The 13,307-nt window shown below is 34.9% G+C and overlaps 1 protein-coding gene across 4 annotated transcripts in view; it reads left to right on the top strand.

Moving 5' to 3' along the window:
- SLIT2 (slit guidance ligand 2) overlaps nt 1–13,307 on the top strand; it is a 257,438-nt gene that overhangs the window by 182,531 nt on the left and 61,600 nt on the right. For 3 of the 4 annotated variants that reach the window (XM_026072977.1, XM_026072978.1, XM_026072979.1), the window contains 5 exons: nt 6,011–6,082; nt 6,610–6,681; nt 7,208–7,279; nt 9,227–9,370; nt 9,500–9,663. In XM_026072977.1, the coding sequence (XP_025928762.1) occupies nt 6,011–6,082; nt 6,610–6,681; nt 7,208–7,279; nt 9,227–9,370; nt 9,500–9,663 (524 nt within the window). Of the gene's footprint in view, nt 1–6,010; nt 6,083–6,609; nt 6,682–7,207; nt 7,280–9,226; nt 9,371–9,499; nt 9,664–10,414; nt 10,439–13,307 lie in introns of all 4 variants that reach the window. The other variant, XM_026072976.1, reaches the window with a different exon arrangement.

Here is a 13,307-nt window from a genome sequence, read left to right as displayed (position 1 = left end):
TGTCTGTGCAAGCAGCAAAGGTTTGTGAAAAGTGTTCTCAGTTAAAACATTTCATTTACATTTTTGTGATAAATTGCTGGTGTAAGTTCATGCAGCATTAACAGATAATGAGGACTCCTGCCTGCCTGTCTTTCTTGCAAAACAATGAGATTCCTGAGCTTGTGTTTCTGTTCAGTGAAAATGTTTAGCAGGCTTGAGCCAACAGTATAGCAGGATTACATCTATTTTTTTGTGAAGTTAATACAGTTACCCTGCACAGTTCCAGTAGCTTTTGTAGCGTAACAGCTCTTATCATGAATAGGCTAATTAGAGAGGCTTTAACTTGACTTTAGGTAACTTAGGCTAATTGCAGTGAAGCCATACCCCGACAGTTGCCATAGTACTGAGCATCAAATTCTTAAAGAAGTGGTGCATTTTGCCTACAACCTGAATCTGTAAAAATGAAGGAATGTAAAGCCTTTCATCATTAATGCTGCTGTAGAGGTCAGAGCACGAGATGATCTTTTCTGTGATGAAAAATTAAACAAACGCAGATTTGAGACTTGCTTTTGAGTAAATGCAATGAATTGTTTAATAGTTTTAGAATGACAATCCTTGCTGGTTTTTTGATGGAACGCAGGCTATAGAGACCTCTATCATTTGTAGTCAATCCCTAGAGGAAATATTTGATACAATTAGCATGGATGTTAACAGTTTGGCAAGCTATAGGGCAACATTAACAGTGATTTTTTTATATGCAAATATTTAGCAAACTGTCAACCAGATTTATTAATACACTGAATTAGAGCTGGGTAATTCTAGTACAAGTAATATAGTAGTTCAAGATACATCTTTTGTTGTGTTAGACATGGATGATAGAGCAGATTTCTGCAGAATTCTTTTGCTGCTAAAGTTAGAAGCGAAATTTAGTAGATATAAATGCTTTGGAGGTGCAGTTGTTGAGAAAGGGAGAAAAGGTACTTTTTTTAATAGCCTTGAGGATCCCTGTAGCAAAGGGAGACCATTACTGCTTCCTTACTTTAAAAACAAACAAAACCCCAAAAAACTGGCAGATGTTATATATGATGAGAGATGTGTTGGCTGTGTATTGCAGTTCTTCAGATTCAGGAGCTGCACTGAATCCCATCACTGAAATCTATTTTCTGTTTTCTGACAGCTGTTTTTGCCATTTACTTTAAAAGCAGATGGGGAAAATGCAAAGAAGAGTTGTCAATTTTATTACCATGTATAATCAGCATCTGTGCAATACATCAGACTCATTGCACAGCTTACACTTTCTTCTCTGTAGTAAAAATTCTTCTGGGGGTTCTTGACAAGCTTCTTACAGACTTTTTGTAAATGAGAAGATGTTGAAATTAAGAGTTTAGATCAATTAAATGCTGAAGCCACTAACCTGACCAAATTTGCTTAATCAAGATGTTATATCCTGTTTTTTTGAAAATAAAATGCATGGTTAATTTACTGTTTGATATTCAAAGTCACATTTTCTTGAGGAATATGATTCATTTTATCTTTACTAAATACTGTTTTTGATCTGGTGCTGACCCCTTAGCAATCCTGCCTAATGCGTTTGGGTGTATCTATGCAGTATAAATTTTGTACCTTTCTCTGCCAAGCAAGCTTAGTGTATTGTACCCCATCTGCATAATTTAAAATAAAAATGCTTCTGTAGAGAACTGGGTCTTCTTCATTTCCAGCTTCCCCTCTTTCCTGGTGCAGAAGTCTTTCATAGAAATGACTTTTTATAATGGGAAAATAAGCTAGTTTAAAAGTGTCAGTGTAAATAAGCATGTTGTCTGTCCCTGTAAGTGCAGAAGCAGTAATCGGTAGTGGTGTGCTGCAGGCTTATCGTAGAGCGCGGTATCATCCTGCAAAGTGTCAAGTGATTTACATGTCACTGGGCTCTCTGGGGGACGGGTAGGAAGTCTCCAGCTGCTCGCTGGGGACCCAGTTTTTTTGATTCGGTTAGGAATCACAGCTGGAGAAGCACCTCTTTTTCTCAGAATAGAAGGTGGTTGTTCGTTATGGTGTCTGCAGTCATGAGGGGGGAAAAGCTGTAGAAAAAGAAATATATACAGTACATTTCCTAGATAGGAGAAATTAGGAAATGGTCTTCAAAAATGTTTCAGAGGTTTCAAACAGTTTGGCAGTGTTAGAAGACGGTAAAACACTTATGTATTGATGCAGGACTTCTTTGAAGTGAAACACTAAAAGGAACAGGAGACTTAATACTAAGAGCATTAATTAGTGTTTGTGTGGTGATGGGCAGAGTACTTCTTATATGGTCAGGCAGTGCAAGCTTTGCTGAAGCATGTACTTAACTGTATTCCTCCATTATCTGATCTTATTAAATAGGCTACTAAAATTGACTGTGGCTTTTGAAAGAGAAACCACCAAGGCACTGTTTATGATACATTGATGATCATTTATAAACAAAGAATGACTTCTTGGATGACTTTGAAAGGAGATGTGATGCACAAAATTTAATACAAGTTCCATGGAAAAATACTGATATTAGCTTTTTGTTCTTCTGTAATATAATGGCACTTCTGGCCATGTCATTTGTGAGCACTTAATAGCTGACTTTTTCAGCAATAGATAACTACAATCTGCTCTATTCCAAAATTTAAAATATTTCATTTAATATAAGGAGAGTTTTTAATTACTATGAATTTTATCAGAAGAATGCAAATTTCCTTTAGATATTACTCTATCTTTGCTTTGTGACCCTGGAATATATCTAATTAGATTTTTCATGGAATGGTGGATGCAAATTTGCAGTCTGTGAAATTTAGCTTATTCTAGGAAGATAAAGCAGAAGATTAGAGGATAATAAAGCCTGCAAACATTAATTTGATTTACTTTCTTTACTGCCAGAATAGGATATAGAAGATTTTTCTTCTGTATTTATATAATCTCATTTCTCCTTTCTTATACTAATCTAATTTTCTAAAATGTGATGTGTTTTAGTGTGTACACTTTGGCATGAATTAATAGAAGACATGCTTAGATGATCCTACTATGACAAATCCTTTATCCAAAAGAGCTTGTAAATTTATCCCAGTACTACACACTCTGTCTATGAGACTGTAAATTTTTCACTAGAAGGAAATGTTAGGTAAAGTTGACATGGAGTTCATTTTTACATATCTACCAGTGAACTTGTAGTTCATTCTTTAGAACTGCTAGAAAATTACCTTTCAGAAATACACTGTAGGATTTTTTCTTTTTTTTTTTCTTCAGGTTTTGGACCTGTAAAATTTGTAGACAAATTCGACAGGAATAAATTAAATCCACTATTCCACCTTCTAACAACAAATGTCATATATATATAACCTGCTAATTGCTTTAGCTTATGGAATTAATATATTTGTTGATTAAAAGAATAAACTGGAAAATACTTTTAGTTTAAGTGTTTTACCGTAACGCTAGACCTTGTTCTTCTCAAGTTACATGCCATATCCTATCTAGTTAACTGAGATCATTAGAGGCTTAAAGATAGGTGAAGCAGGCTGGAGCCCTCCAGCACGAGCTCACAGATCTGGACATCATGAGGTGAAAAACAGCATCTATAAATGAGGCTTGTGACAGACTCATATGGGACCCTTGCCACTGCAATATCTGTCTTTCCCATATCCTTATACCCATTTTTCCCCAATGTGTATCTTTCCAGCAGCTCAAGTCCTCCTCTGTAATATTGCCTAATCCTTTCCTGTCCCCTCTTCCCCCCTCCTTGCAGTCCTTTGGACATGCCTTTCTTGCTTCCCTGTGCAAGGCATTTTTTGGCTGGTTTTCAAAGCTACACACCTGATAAATGTCCGGTTCGGCTATCCCTGGTGGTCCAGCAGTCGGTTGCTGCCAAATAGCATGTGTAATAGGAATGGATGGGTAGCCGCCATTCCCTTCGTGGCTGGGCTAATTTCATTTCTCAGCTCCCCCCATTGCTGTTTGGGTGGAAACTTAGTATTTGCGGCTTTTACCTCTCTTTGACCTAGCTAGTTGGTTAGAGAACTAATGACATAGTCTTTGTTTTCTGAGGAAACTAACCTAAAAATGGAGTGCAAGAGCAGAAAATACTTGGTTTTGGTCTAAATTGTTGACCTTTAACTTATTTTTACCTATTCAGATGTTTGCTTTCCGCACCTACCCAAGTGTACTGGAGAAGAGTAGCCTTGTCCCTTCGTAGTCTGGTCACTGCTCCTGGTCTCAGGCAAAATGCGTTTCATAGGTCCGACAGGCTCAGCCAAGGGGACCAAAGCACACGAAAGGATGTTCAGTTTATGGAAAAAGTTAACAGTCCTGTGCCATGGGAGCCTTTGCAGTGTTTAAAATATACCTGAAAACTGTAGCAAGGTGGCAATATTTTCTTAGTGAAGAACATATTTAAATATGAACTCTGCCTAAAACAGCTGTGATGAAGTGAGATTCTCTGTGTGTCAGGAAGGCTTTTTTGTAGCTTTTTTCCTTCTTGGCTTCTTTTTAAGCCAGTCAAGAGCAAATTTTACAAAAACAAAGCATGGACAGTCTTAAGAGATTTTGAGTATTAAATGTGTAAATATCCTAATTTGAACAAAATTCCACAAAGGCAGCAAAAAGTCTTTCCTCAGCCAAGCTATAGCTGTAACTAATATACTGCAATCTCTAAAGAAACTTTACTAAAATAATTATTGTTAGAATAGTTTCTTGGAAAGGCTTAGTCAAAATTAATATATGAGCTTATTAGTTATAACATAAATTCATACATGCACACACATTTGTCTCTGTATCAGAGCAAAAGTGAAACAGAAGAGAGTTAACAGAATAAAGGTGAAAGGAAAAAAACTAGAATGATATTGCTGCATCTAGACTTAAAAGGGCTTTCTGACTAAAATTCTGAGCAGATGACTGAGTAATTTCTAATAGTGCAGTAAATTCTATAGAATTTTGATTCATTACATGAAATAGATTTTTGGCATTGTCCTTATATGCATAGATCACAGTAAGAGTTGATACCTGTGCATGAAAGAGGGAAATACAGAGTTTACTAGCTAGGCATAGTACATATATTTGAATAATACCATATTTTCCTCTTAGAATATTTATATTCAATAGTTTAATTCTTTTATGTTTACATAATAGACTATTCTATGCAGTCATAACTGTTGATATACTGTGTTCTGCAAAGAAGTAGCTCCTACTTGAAATGTATTCATTATTGAAGCTGTTTTGACTTGTTGGCAAATGGGCCATAGGTTTCCCACATGCAAAGCTCTGAAACTTTTAAAAATTTGTGGAAAACTATTTCTGGGGTAAGTTTACACTTTGGAATGTGGCAAGTTTCGGTTGCAGACACTATACATATAAAGCAATTGTGGCCAGTAACATAAACTAAATTTGTAGATAAAATATTTGTTTAAATAAGTTGGAAGTGTGACTGTGCGGTTCTAGTATTATAGCTTTAAAAAATGTGCTACCTACTGTATCTAAAGAAAGCATTTATACATGTTTTAAAAATGTAGCATTTGCCTTATTGGAGGTAGCAACATATGTTATTTGTTCTGTAGGAACATTCCTTTCTGCTTTCTTATGATTTACATATTTGAATGATTAATTCACGAAAGACTTTAAAAATTTCTAAATAAAACTTGCCATAAAAATTGCTGTATGTGAATCGTAAATTGGGAGTCAATTAACACTTATTCAAATTTGAAATTTTTGATGACACTTCTAACTTAAATTATACAAAAATTGTATGTACTCTGAAAATAAGTTTTCTTTATATACAAAATGAAATTGGACCTTAATTTATAATATTACAATCTATAGGTTAAAAGAACGTGTTTTGATAATCAGTCTGATTTTTTAATGAAAACTGGAATGAAATGGCCTTGTTTCTCAAGATAAAAATTATACTAAAATAGAAAGCACAAATAGACTTTTTTGTTAAAGTTTATCTCTTCTAGTTCATTATGACTTAGGTTGCTCTATGGCTTAGTTTTTATATCTTTATGGTACTGCTATTCTTTTGCAGACGGTTAGAACAAAATTCAATCAAGGTCATACCTCCTGGAGCTTTCTCACCATATAAAAAGCTTCGAAGAATGTAAGTACACAAAATTTTGCACTTAAATTAAAAAATATATATATTAAACAGGTCAAGGTCATATAAAGAAACTTCCATCAATGTGTGAGTACTTAAGAAAGTTTGATTGCTAGAAGATTAACTAATATGGCATCCTGACACTAAAGTAGCTTTGTCACGTTAAGCGTAATGGTTTGTTACCAAGTACTGAAATTATTTAATGTTTATGCATAAAGCAATATGTGACTGTAACGAACTTCAAAAAAGCAATTAATGGGGACATGCCACTGTCATTTTGTAATATCTTTGAGGCTCTATATTCCTGTGGCCATAGAAAACAAATAACTCTTTATAAAAAGTGTGCTTTAGCAATTAGGAAAAGTAAATCTTTCAGTCATTTTTTCAAGAATATTCAGTCCATATTTAACCATGCATTTTGTTTCAGTGTTTCTCTCTCCTTTCCACATCTAGTTCTAACTACATATTATTTTAATGGTTGTTATTTTGAAATAGCATGAATTAATTGAATCAAATCTCTTTTTTTTCAGTGACCTGAGCAATAACCAGATCTCTGAAGCAGCTCCAGATGCTTTCCAGGGTTTACGTTCGCTCAACTCACTGTAGGTATCAGTCTGATATGTGAAAGCAGAAACAAATTTCTCATATTCTTTTATTATATTCAAATGATGTTGAATTTTTGGGTCTCTGCAGAATTTTCATTTAAATTCAATCAATTCTGAAAGCTATAAAGATAATTTCAGGATGTCAGAGTGATAAATTGTATCACAGCTATACACTAAAAATGTGTGTTTTCTTGCAAGTATGTTCATAGTAAATAGTTGAACAAAATCAAACACTTTCATTCCCTAGTGAGTTGTTCTTATAAACAGTAACCCACTTACTAATGTCCCTTGGTAAGGCTGTAAACAGTGAGGTGCTGATTCTGCCCTGAGCTCTTTGGGCCACACACCTTCAGGGAAAACTGTGATCCTGCTACTTCACAGGACCATCAGGTTCTTACAAATACCAAGTTGTTGTTAAAATCATTCAGGAATAGGGAATTTTCTTTCTTTTGTACATTCAAAATCACATAGCATATGCCTCTCATAATAGCAGCTTTGTTTGCTTTATTATTTTCTGTTATAGTGTCCTCTATGGCAATAAAATTACAGAACTTCCAAAGGGCCTCTTCGAAGGACTCTTTTCTCTGCAGTTGCTGTGAGTATTTTTTCATATTTATTCTCTTTTAGGATAACTGGGAAAGGGAAACTTGATGAAAGATACATAGCTGGAGAAGAACTGGCAGGAAATCCTGCATGCAAGATCAGAATATAATTAAATACACACACACACACGCACACGTGTGTGTGTGTGTGTTTGTGTGTGTGTGTGTGTGTGTGTGTGTTAAAGCCAAAGGAGTCAAGACTGTTGTAGGCCAGCTTGCCATTTGTCCACAAATTTATCATATCTCAATTAATGTCTCAGCCTAAAATGAGTAAAAAGAAATATTATCTTATAAAGGATTTATAATGATAAAATACGTAAGATACAACACCTTCCTTCCCTGTAAACAGAAAATAGCATGTATAAAGTGCAGTGCGAACCATGGCAGAAATATCTGGATGTGTTATACAGAGGAATTATGTAGTGGAAATAGTATGTAATTGTATTTTTAAGTTGTACCTGTATAAGAACAGAGTTGCATTGCAGTTTCATTGATGACTTTTAATATTTTCTGAGACTGTTCTGCATATAATTCTTTGTCTCTCTGAAGTCCAGCTGCTATTTCTTTTGACAGTTCTGAAATTCCACGTGTAATCTTATAAAGCATTTCTATTTAGATTTCATATTGGGAGTAAAGAGGGATGTCGTGGTGATACGTTTATCAAATATTGTCAAGATTTAGCAGAAAAGGCTGTGCAGTAGTTGTACTGTGTAAAAGAGATTTGTGAAATAGGCCATAAAACACTGGTGGTGTTTTTGGAAGAAATTGTCCCAGAATCACTGACTTGTTATTTAAAGACTGATGAATTCTGTAAATAACTTCTTCCCACTTGCCTAGAAGCATTTAATGTCCAGACTTTATAGTGAAGTGATCGTCAAAATGTCTTTTATTAACAACTCAGAAGAAGCTGGCAAAATAGTAAGTTAATACAAGGAAAATGTAAGTTCTAGCACCACCTAGAGGATTACATTTGATTTATTTTTGTCATGGACTAGCAGAGTAATGGGGGGGGAGGGGTATGCTTTCCTGTAGTCCTTTAGAGAGGATTTAGTTACAATAGCATATTTCTTTTTTTTTTAATTTAAGAGACATCTTTCAACTACTGTTTATTCTCTGTAAAAAAAAATCCATAGTTTGATCTATTTTGCATGGACAATATTTTTCAATATCAGAAAAAATCTACTTTTACTTGCATGGTGAAGCTATGTTTATCAAAGCATTAGTTTTCAAATCTACCATTGCATCTGACCGGAAATAGGAAGAAAATCAAAATATTTGGTCAGAAGACTCCAACCAGTTGAATGACAAAATTATTTTCTCTTTGGTTTTAAAAGCATAAAGGAGTTGGTTTGTTTGTTTTAATTTTAGAAGCTTGGGAGGTACAGGAAAGAAAAGGTTCCCTTTGAAGATGTAGAGGAAAAGGGATCCAAGACAGATTTGGATATATTCCATGCCACCAGTTTTTACTACAACTCTGTTAATGCGGCAGCATGCTGATTAGTAACATATAATTAAAAGTGCCACTGCACATCTCTTCCAGCTAATGAACACAGTGTTCGATTCCTTTTTTGTTTGTTTGTTTATTTGGCAAAAGGAACTAGTTTTCTCTGCAGATACTTGATTTTTTAAGCTTGTTTCTTTGCACAGACAAATACCACACACACATGTTCTACCAACACGCACAAGAAACGTAATTTTAGCTGAATAAACCTGTGCATCTCAACTTCAAGGTGTAAATATTTCAGAATTATTTCAGAGCACCTAAATAAGGTATTTCAATTCACTAAAATGCTTTATGTCACTGTAAATTAAGATTTGTTTCTACGTCTCTTGTTCTGGTTACAAATGAGTGCAAAGAATTATCTATGAAAAATGCTGAATGAAGATGCAGTGACACTGAACAAATTCTTTTAATTTTGTAATTGTCTTCCATTAAACAGATTATTAAATGCCAACAAGATCAATTGCCTGCGAGTTGATGCTTTTCAAGATCTGCACAACTTAAATCTTCTTTCTTTGTATGATAACAAGCTTCAGACCATTGCAAAAGGCACCTTCTCACCCCTACGTGCCATTCAGACTTTGTATGTATGCTCTTGTTTATGGTTTTATTTAGTATAACTTCATGTGCTATAATTTACTGAAAGTATCAGGAGCTGTGGAGACCAAAGGTAAATAATGTGTGAAATTATCATTTTTTTCTTCATTGAAAGGCATTTGGCTCAGAACCCATTTATCTGTGACTGCCATCTGAAGTGGCTGGCGGATTATCTCCATACAAACCCCATTGAGACCAGCGGTGCCCGTTGCACCAGCCCCCGCCGTCTGGCAAACAAAAGGATCGGCCAGATCAAAAGCAAGAAATTCCGCTGCTCAGGTAATTTTCTTAGTTCAGCTGGTATTTTTCTTTTATTGGCAAAAACGGTGGTTATAGAAGTTCTAATGAAGGCAGCTGGCTCTCTACGGAGTTATTAAACATTGCACAATCTTTTTTAGTCCTTCTGTTGGAGGGGGGGAATCGTGGCAGTCATATACTATTGGATCACGGAACATTACTATAGTTAACGCATTTGGCTCTATTTCTGAGTAGCATTAAATCTAACAAAAGAAATGTAATATATAATACTTCAGAATGAAATGCTAACATTATTTGCTACAAGTATCACCAACATAAATCATTTTGCAAAATTTCCACAAGGCTCTGCAGTACGTGAAAGATCTAAAAATCCCCAGCTAAATATGGAAACACAACATACTCATTTTATGCAGGGAGCTTACCTCATACTGAAATTTACTCTTTGCTTTTTCTAATCTTATTCCATTTCCTACTTACATTTCTCTAAATCCTAACTTTTGTCATATGGTATCCAGCTGTTCCAGGTGCATTTCACATTCTACAATTTATTCAGTCTCAAGTGCGAATACCAGATGAGAACTGTTTGTTATCCATGTTCCAGATACATTTATGACTATTCACACTTTGTTGTTTATCAGCTCTTGTTGTGAATACACATTTTTTCACTTAATTATCTGTAGTTAATTGTAGTCCATACTTAATCTAATAAAACTCATTCTTTGCTTGCTGACATTCAGGTGCATCTTCTATTTTTTTTTTTCTCTTTATTTAGCTAAAGAACAGTATTTCATTCCAGGTAGGTTTGGCTCTGCAGTAAGACTGACTAACTGCAGATACTCTCTCCCTTTCCCCCCAAAAGCAAAGTTTCTTATAGCTTTTAGGAAACTGATGCATGTGTATTAACAACAGTGAATACCTGTAGCTAGGCATAGATTTCCTTTGTAGATCACTAGTAGTTCTGTTTTCTGAAATAAGAGCTTAGCATGCAGCTCCATTTACTTTTTGTCTTGAAAATTTGCACACAACCTACCAAAATGATACTTTTATTTAAATTATTTAGAAGATTGCACCTGCTAGTTCCTATTTCAATTGACACTTTTGCTTACCTTGTACCTTGCCTTTTGTGCCACTGCTGTTTTTAAAATGTAGCTCCTGAGCTGCTTTTAAACACAGAAAACCATACCACTATCAAAGAGCTAGTACAACTTAAAAAAGAAAAAACCTTTACAAACGAATATTTTCTTGCCTTGCTTTTGTGTTCTACACCAGCAATTTACTCCTGAATGTCTGCAACTGCTGCTTGCTCACCCTCCCTGTGTCTGTGAAATCACAATGGGATGCTTGGAAAAGAAAGCTGATATTCTTCATTAAAGGCATTCTGTAGTCAGATTCATACAGAGAATCAGAAATGTTTTCCATTGAAGAAAAGATGATTTAAGAGTTGGGGTGAAACAGCAATTTACACACCACTTTAAGCTATGATAAGTCTGATATTTTCCAAAAGAATTACTGATGTTGGCCCTAGCTCTTTGAAATATGTTTCTTTACTTATTTTACCTTGCTTGTCAGCTGTGTGCACTGATTTCTTAATAGAAAAATATATGAAGCACTACATTATGTTCCTAACAGATTATAAATAATTGATTGGCAAAATAAACAAGGGCATAATGAATCTATTGATGATTTACAGTATGTGATCTGCAAGCAAGTTTTTCTATCATAGTTTAATATCTAGAAGAATAACTACAATAATTAATTATGACACCAGTGCACTTGTTCTTTCAAGTACTACAGGTATATTGTCATTCTGCAGTGTTTGAAGTACTGATTTATTGATTGGTCTTAGTCTTTGTCCTTTAAGCTGGTATGTTTAACAGCTCTTCTCCTAATGCTATGTGATGTGTCACTTAAATTTGCAGCAATCACGTGAAGTTTTCCATGCCCTCATACTAATATGTTGGTTTGAATATGAAGAAAAGACAAAATGAAATACAAAATGAGGCAATAATTTGCAGTATTGGCAGCCGCAGAACTGTGTTTTTTTTAAAGCAGCATAAAACAGAGGGGGATTCAATTTCTCAAACCTGTAGTGCCACTCAGTTCCTTAATGGGTAGAACAGCTGTATTCCTGCCACAGAGTGACTTCTACTCAACCTCGCCAGCACAACTTATGTCTCTGAGCTAGAAGTGTTTTCTTGCCAGCAAATGTCTTCACAGCCTGTTTATAATATGGCCACACATGCAGTTTAGGTTTGTTTACTTACCCTTTAGGAAAATGGTAGTCCTGCAAAAACAAGAAAAAGAATTAAATGTCTCAAAAAGTGTTGCAGACTGTATGTCTTGAACTACCACTTGTGTGCTTTCTCTTTCTGTCAGGTAACGGGGAGATACTGCACTAAATTGTTTTAGTTGTTAAGGATCTTGCCCCCAAACATTTTAGTTGTTTACTCTGAACTAATAACAGTGATTTGTTCTGGACACAGGAAAAAAGTAATGTATTTGTGGCCTTTCTCATGGGTATTAAAAAGTGCTAAAAATACTTCTTTACACTTAAGTAAATACTGTAAAAATGTTAGCATTTCTTTAAAAAGTCAAATATCAATTTGTTTTACATTTGTTTGAAATCTGTCACTGGGAGATCTTGATCGCAGACACTGGGAAATCTTAATAGAATTTCCATATAGTCATTTGGAAGACTAAAGGTTATGCAAGTACTAAATCATGAATTTGAAAAAAAATTACTGTTTCTCTGCAAGCTCATAAAAATATTCCAAGTGGTTATATCATGTGTGTTACTTAGACTTTTGCAGAAGCTAGATAATATACAAGGACAGGGATTTTTTTTTTCTTCTTTTAAGGTATCTATTTCTTTGTTTTATTCATTATTTTAAGTGGCATAGCATGTATATGCATTCAAAGGAGCGCAATTGTTCTTTAAAGAATATATGTAAGATAATAAATAATGCATGGGAAGTGTTATCATCCCATATGAAATTTGTAATTAACCCCAATCATTTCTTCAGGTTTTTTATGCCACTTAAAATTAATTATTCTTTCTCTCTGCTAAAGATGGTGCCCCTCAGCAGCATCCTCTAATCACAGTAAAGCTGAGTAGAGATCACAAGAGCTTAGTTCATGTTTTTGTCTTAATTGGGATTACTCTGTCTTTCTTTCCTTCTTGGCTATCTTTACTTTTGCAGGAGTTCACCGTTTTGGCTGTAAGTAAAGTTCAGTGTCTGAGCTAAATCACAATGTACTTCCCAGCCCTGATGCACCTTCTACTAGTCTCAGTCTTTTCACCTTTGTCTGAGAAGAACCCACAGGTCCTTTTGGCTTCTGTTTGTTTTCTTTGTCATCCACCCTCAGTTCCTTACTGGATGTTTTCACCTGATATGTTCAGGACATTTTCTTTGACTGACTCTGGGAAATGGTGGAGGAAACTTTCAATGTGGTTCTTTTTTTTTTTTTATTGTATGTTTTAGTTGATCTGTGACAGTAATACTGTTACTGTGGCACTGGACATTCAGTAATCAGAATGTCATGTCATGTAAGCAAGTATTAAACTTCAAATGCTTCTGTAACTTTTTCCTACTCCTTCCTCTTTTCCCTTGCTCTTATCCTTGGCCTAATGGATGCAGTTATGATAATTTAGCGAGATTTTCTGT

This window comes from Apteryx rowi, unplaced genomic scaffold (genome assembly GCF_003343035.1).
Source record: "Apteryx rowi isolate R43461 unplaced genomic scaffold, aptRow1 scaffold_355, whole genome shotgun sequence".
NCBI classification, from domain to species: domain Eukaryota; kingdom Metazoa; phylum Chordata; class Aves; order Apterygiformes; family Apterygidae; genus Apteryx; species Apteryx rowi.
This window is presented reverse-complemented; position numbering and strand designations above follow the sequence as displayed.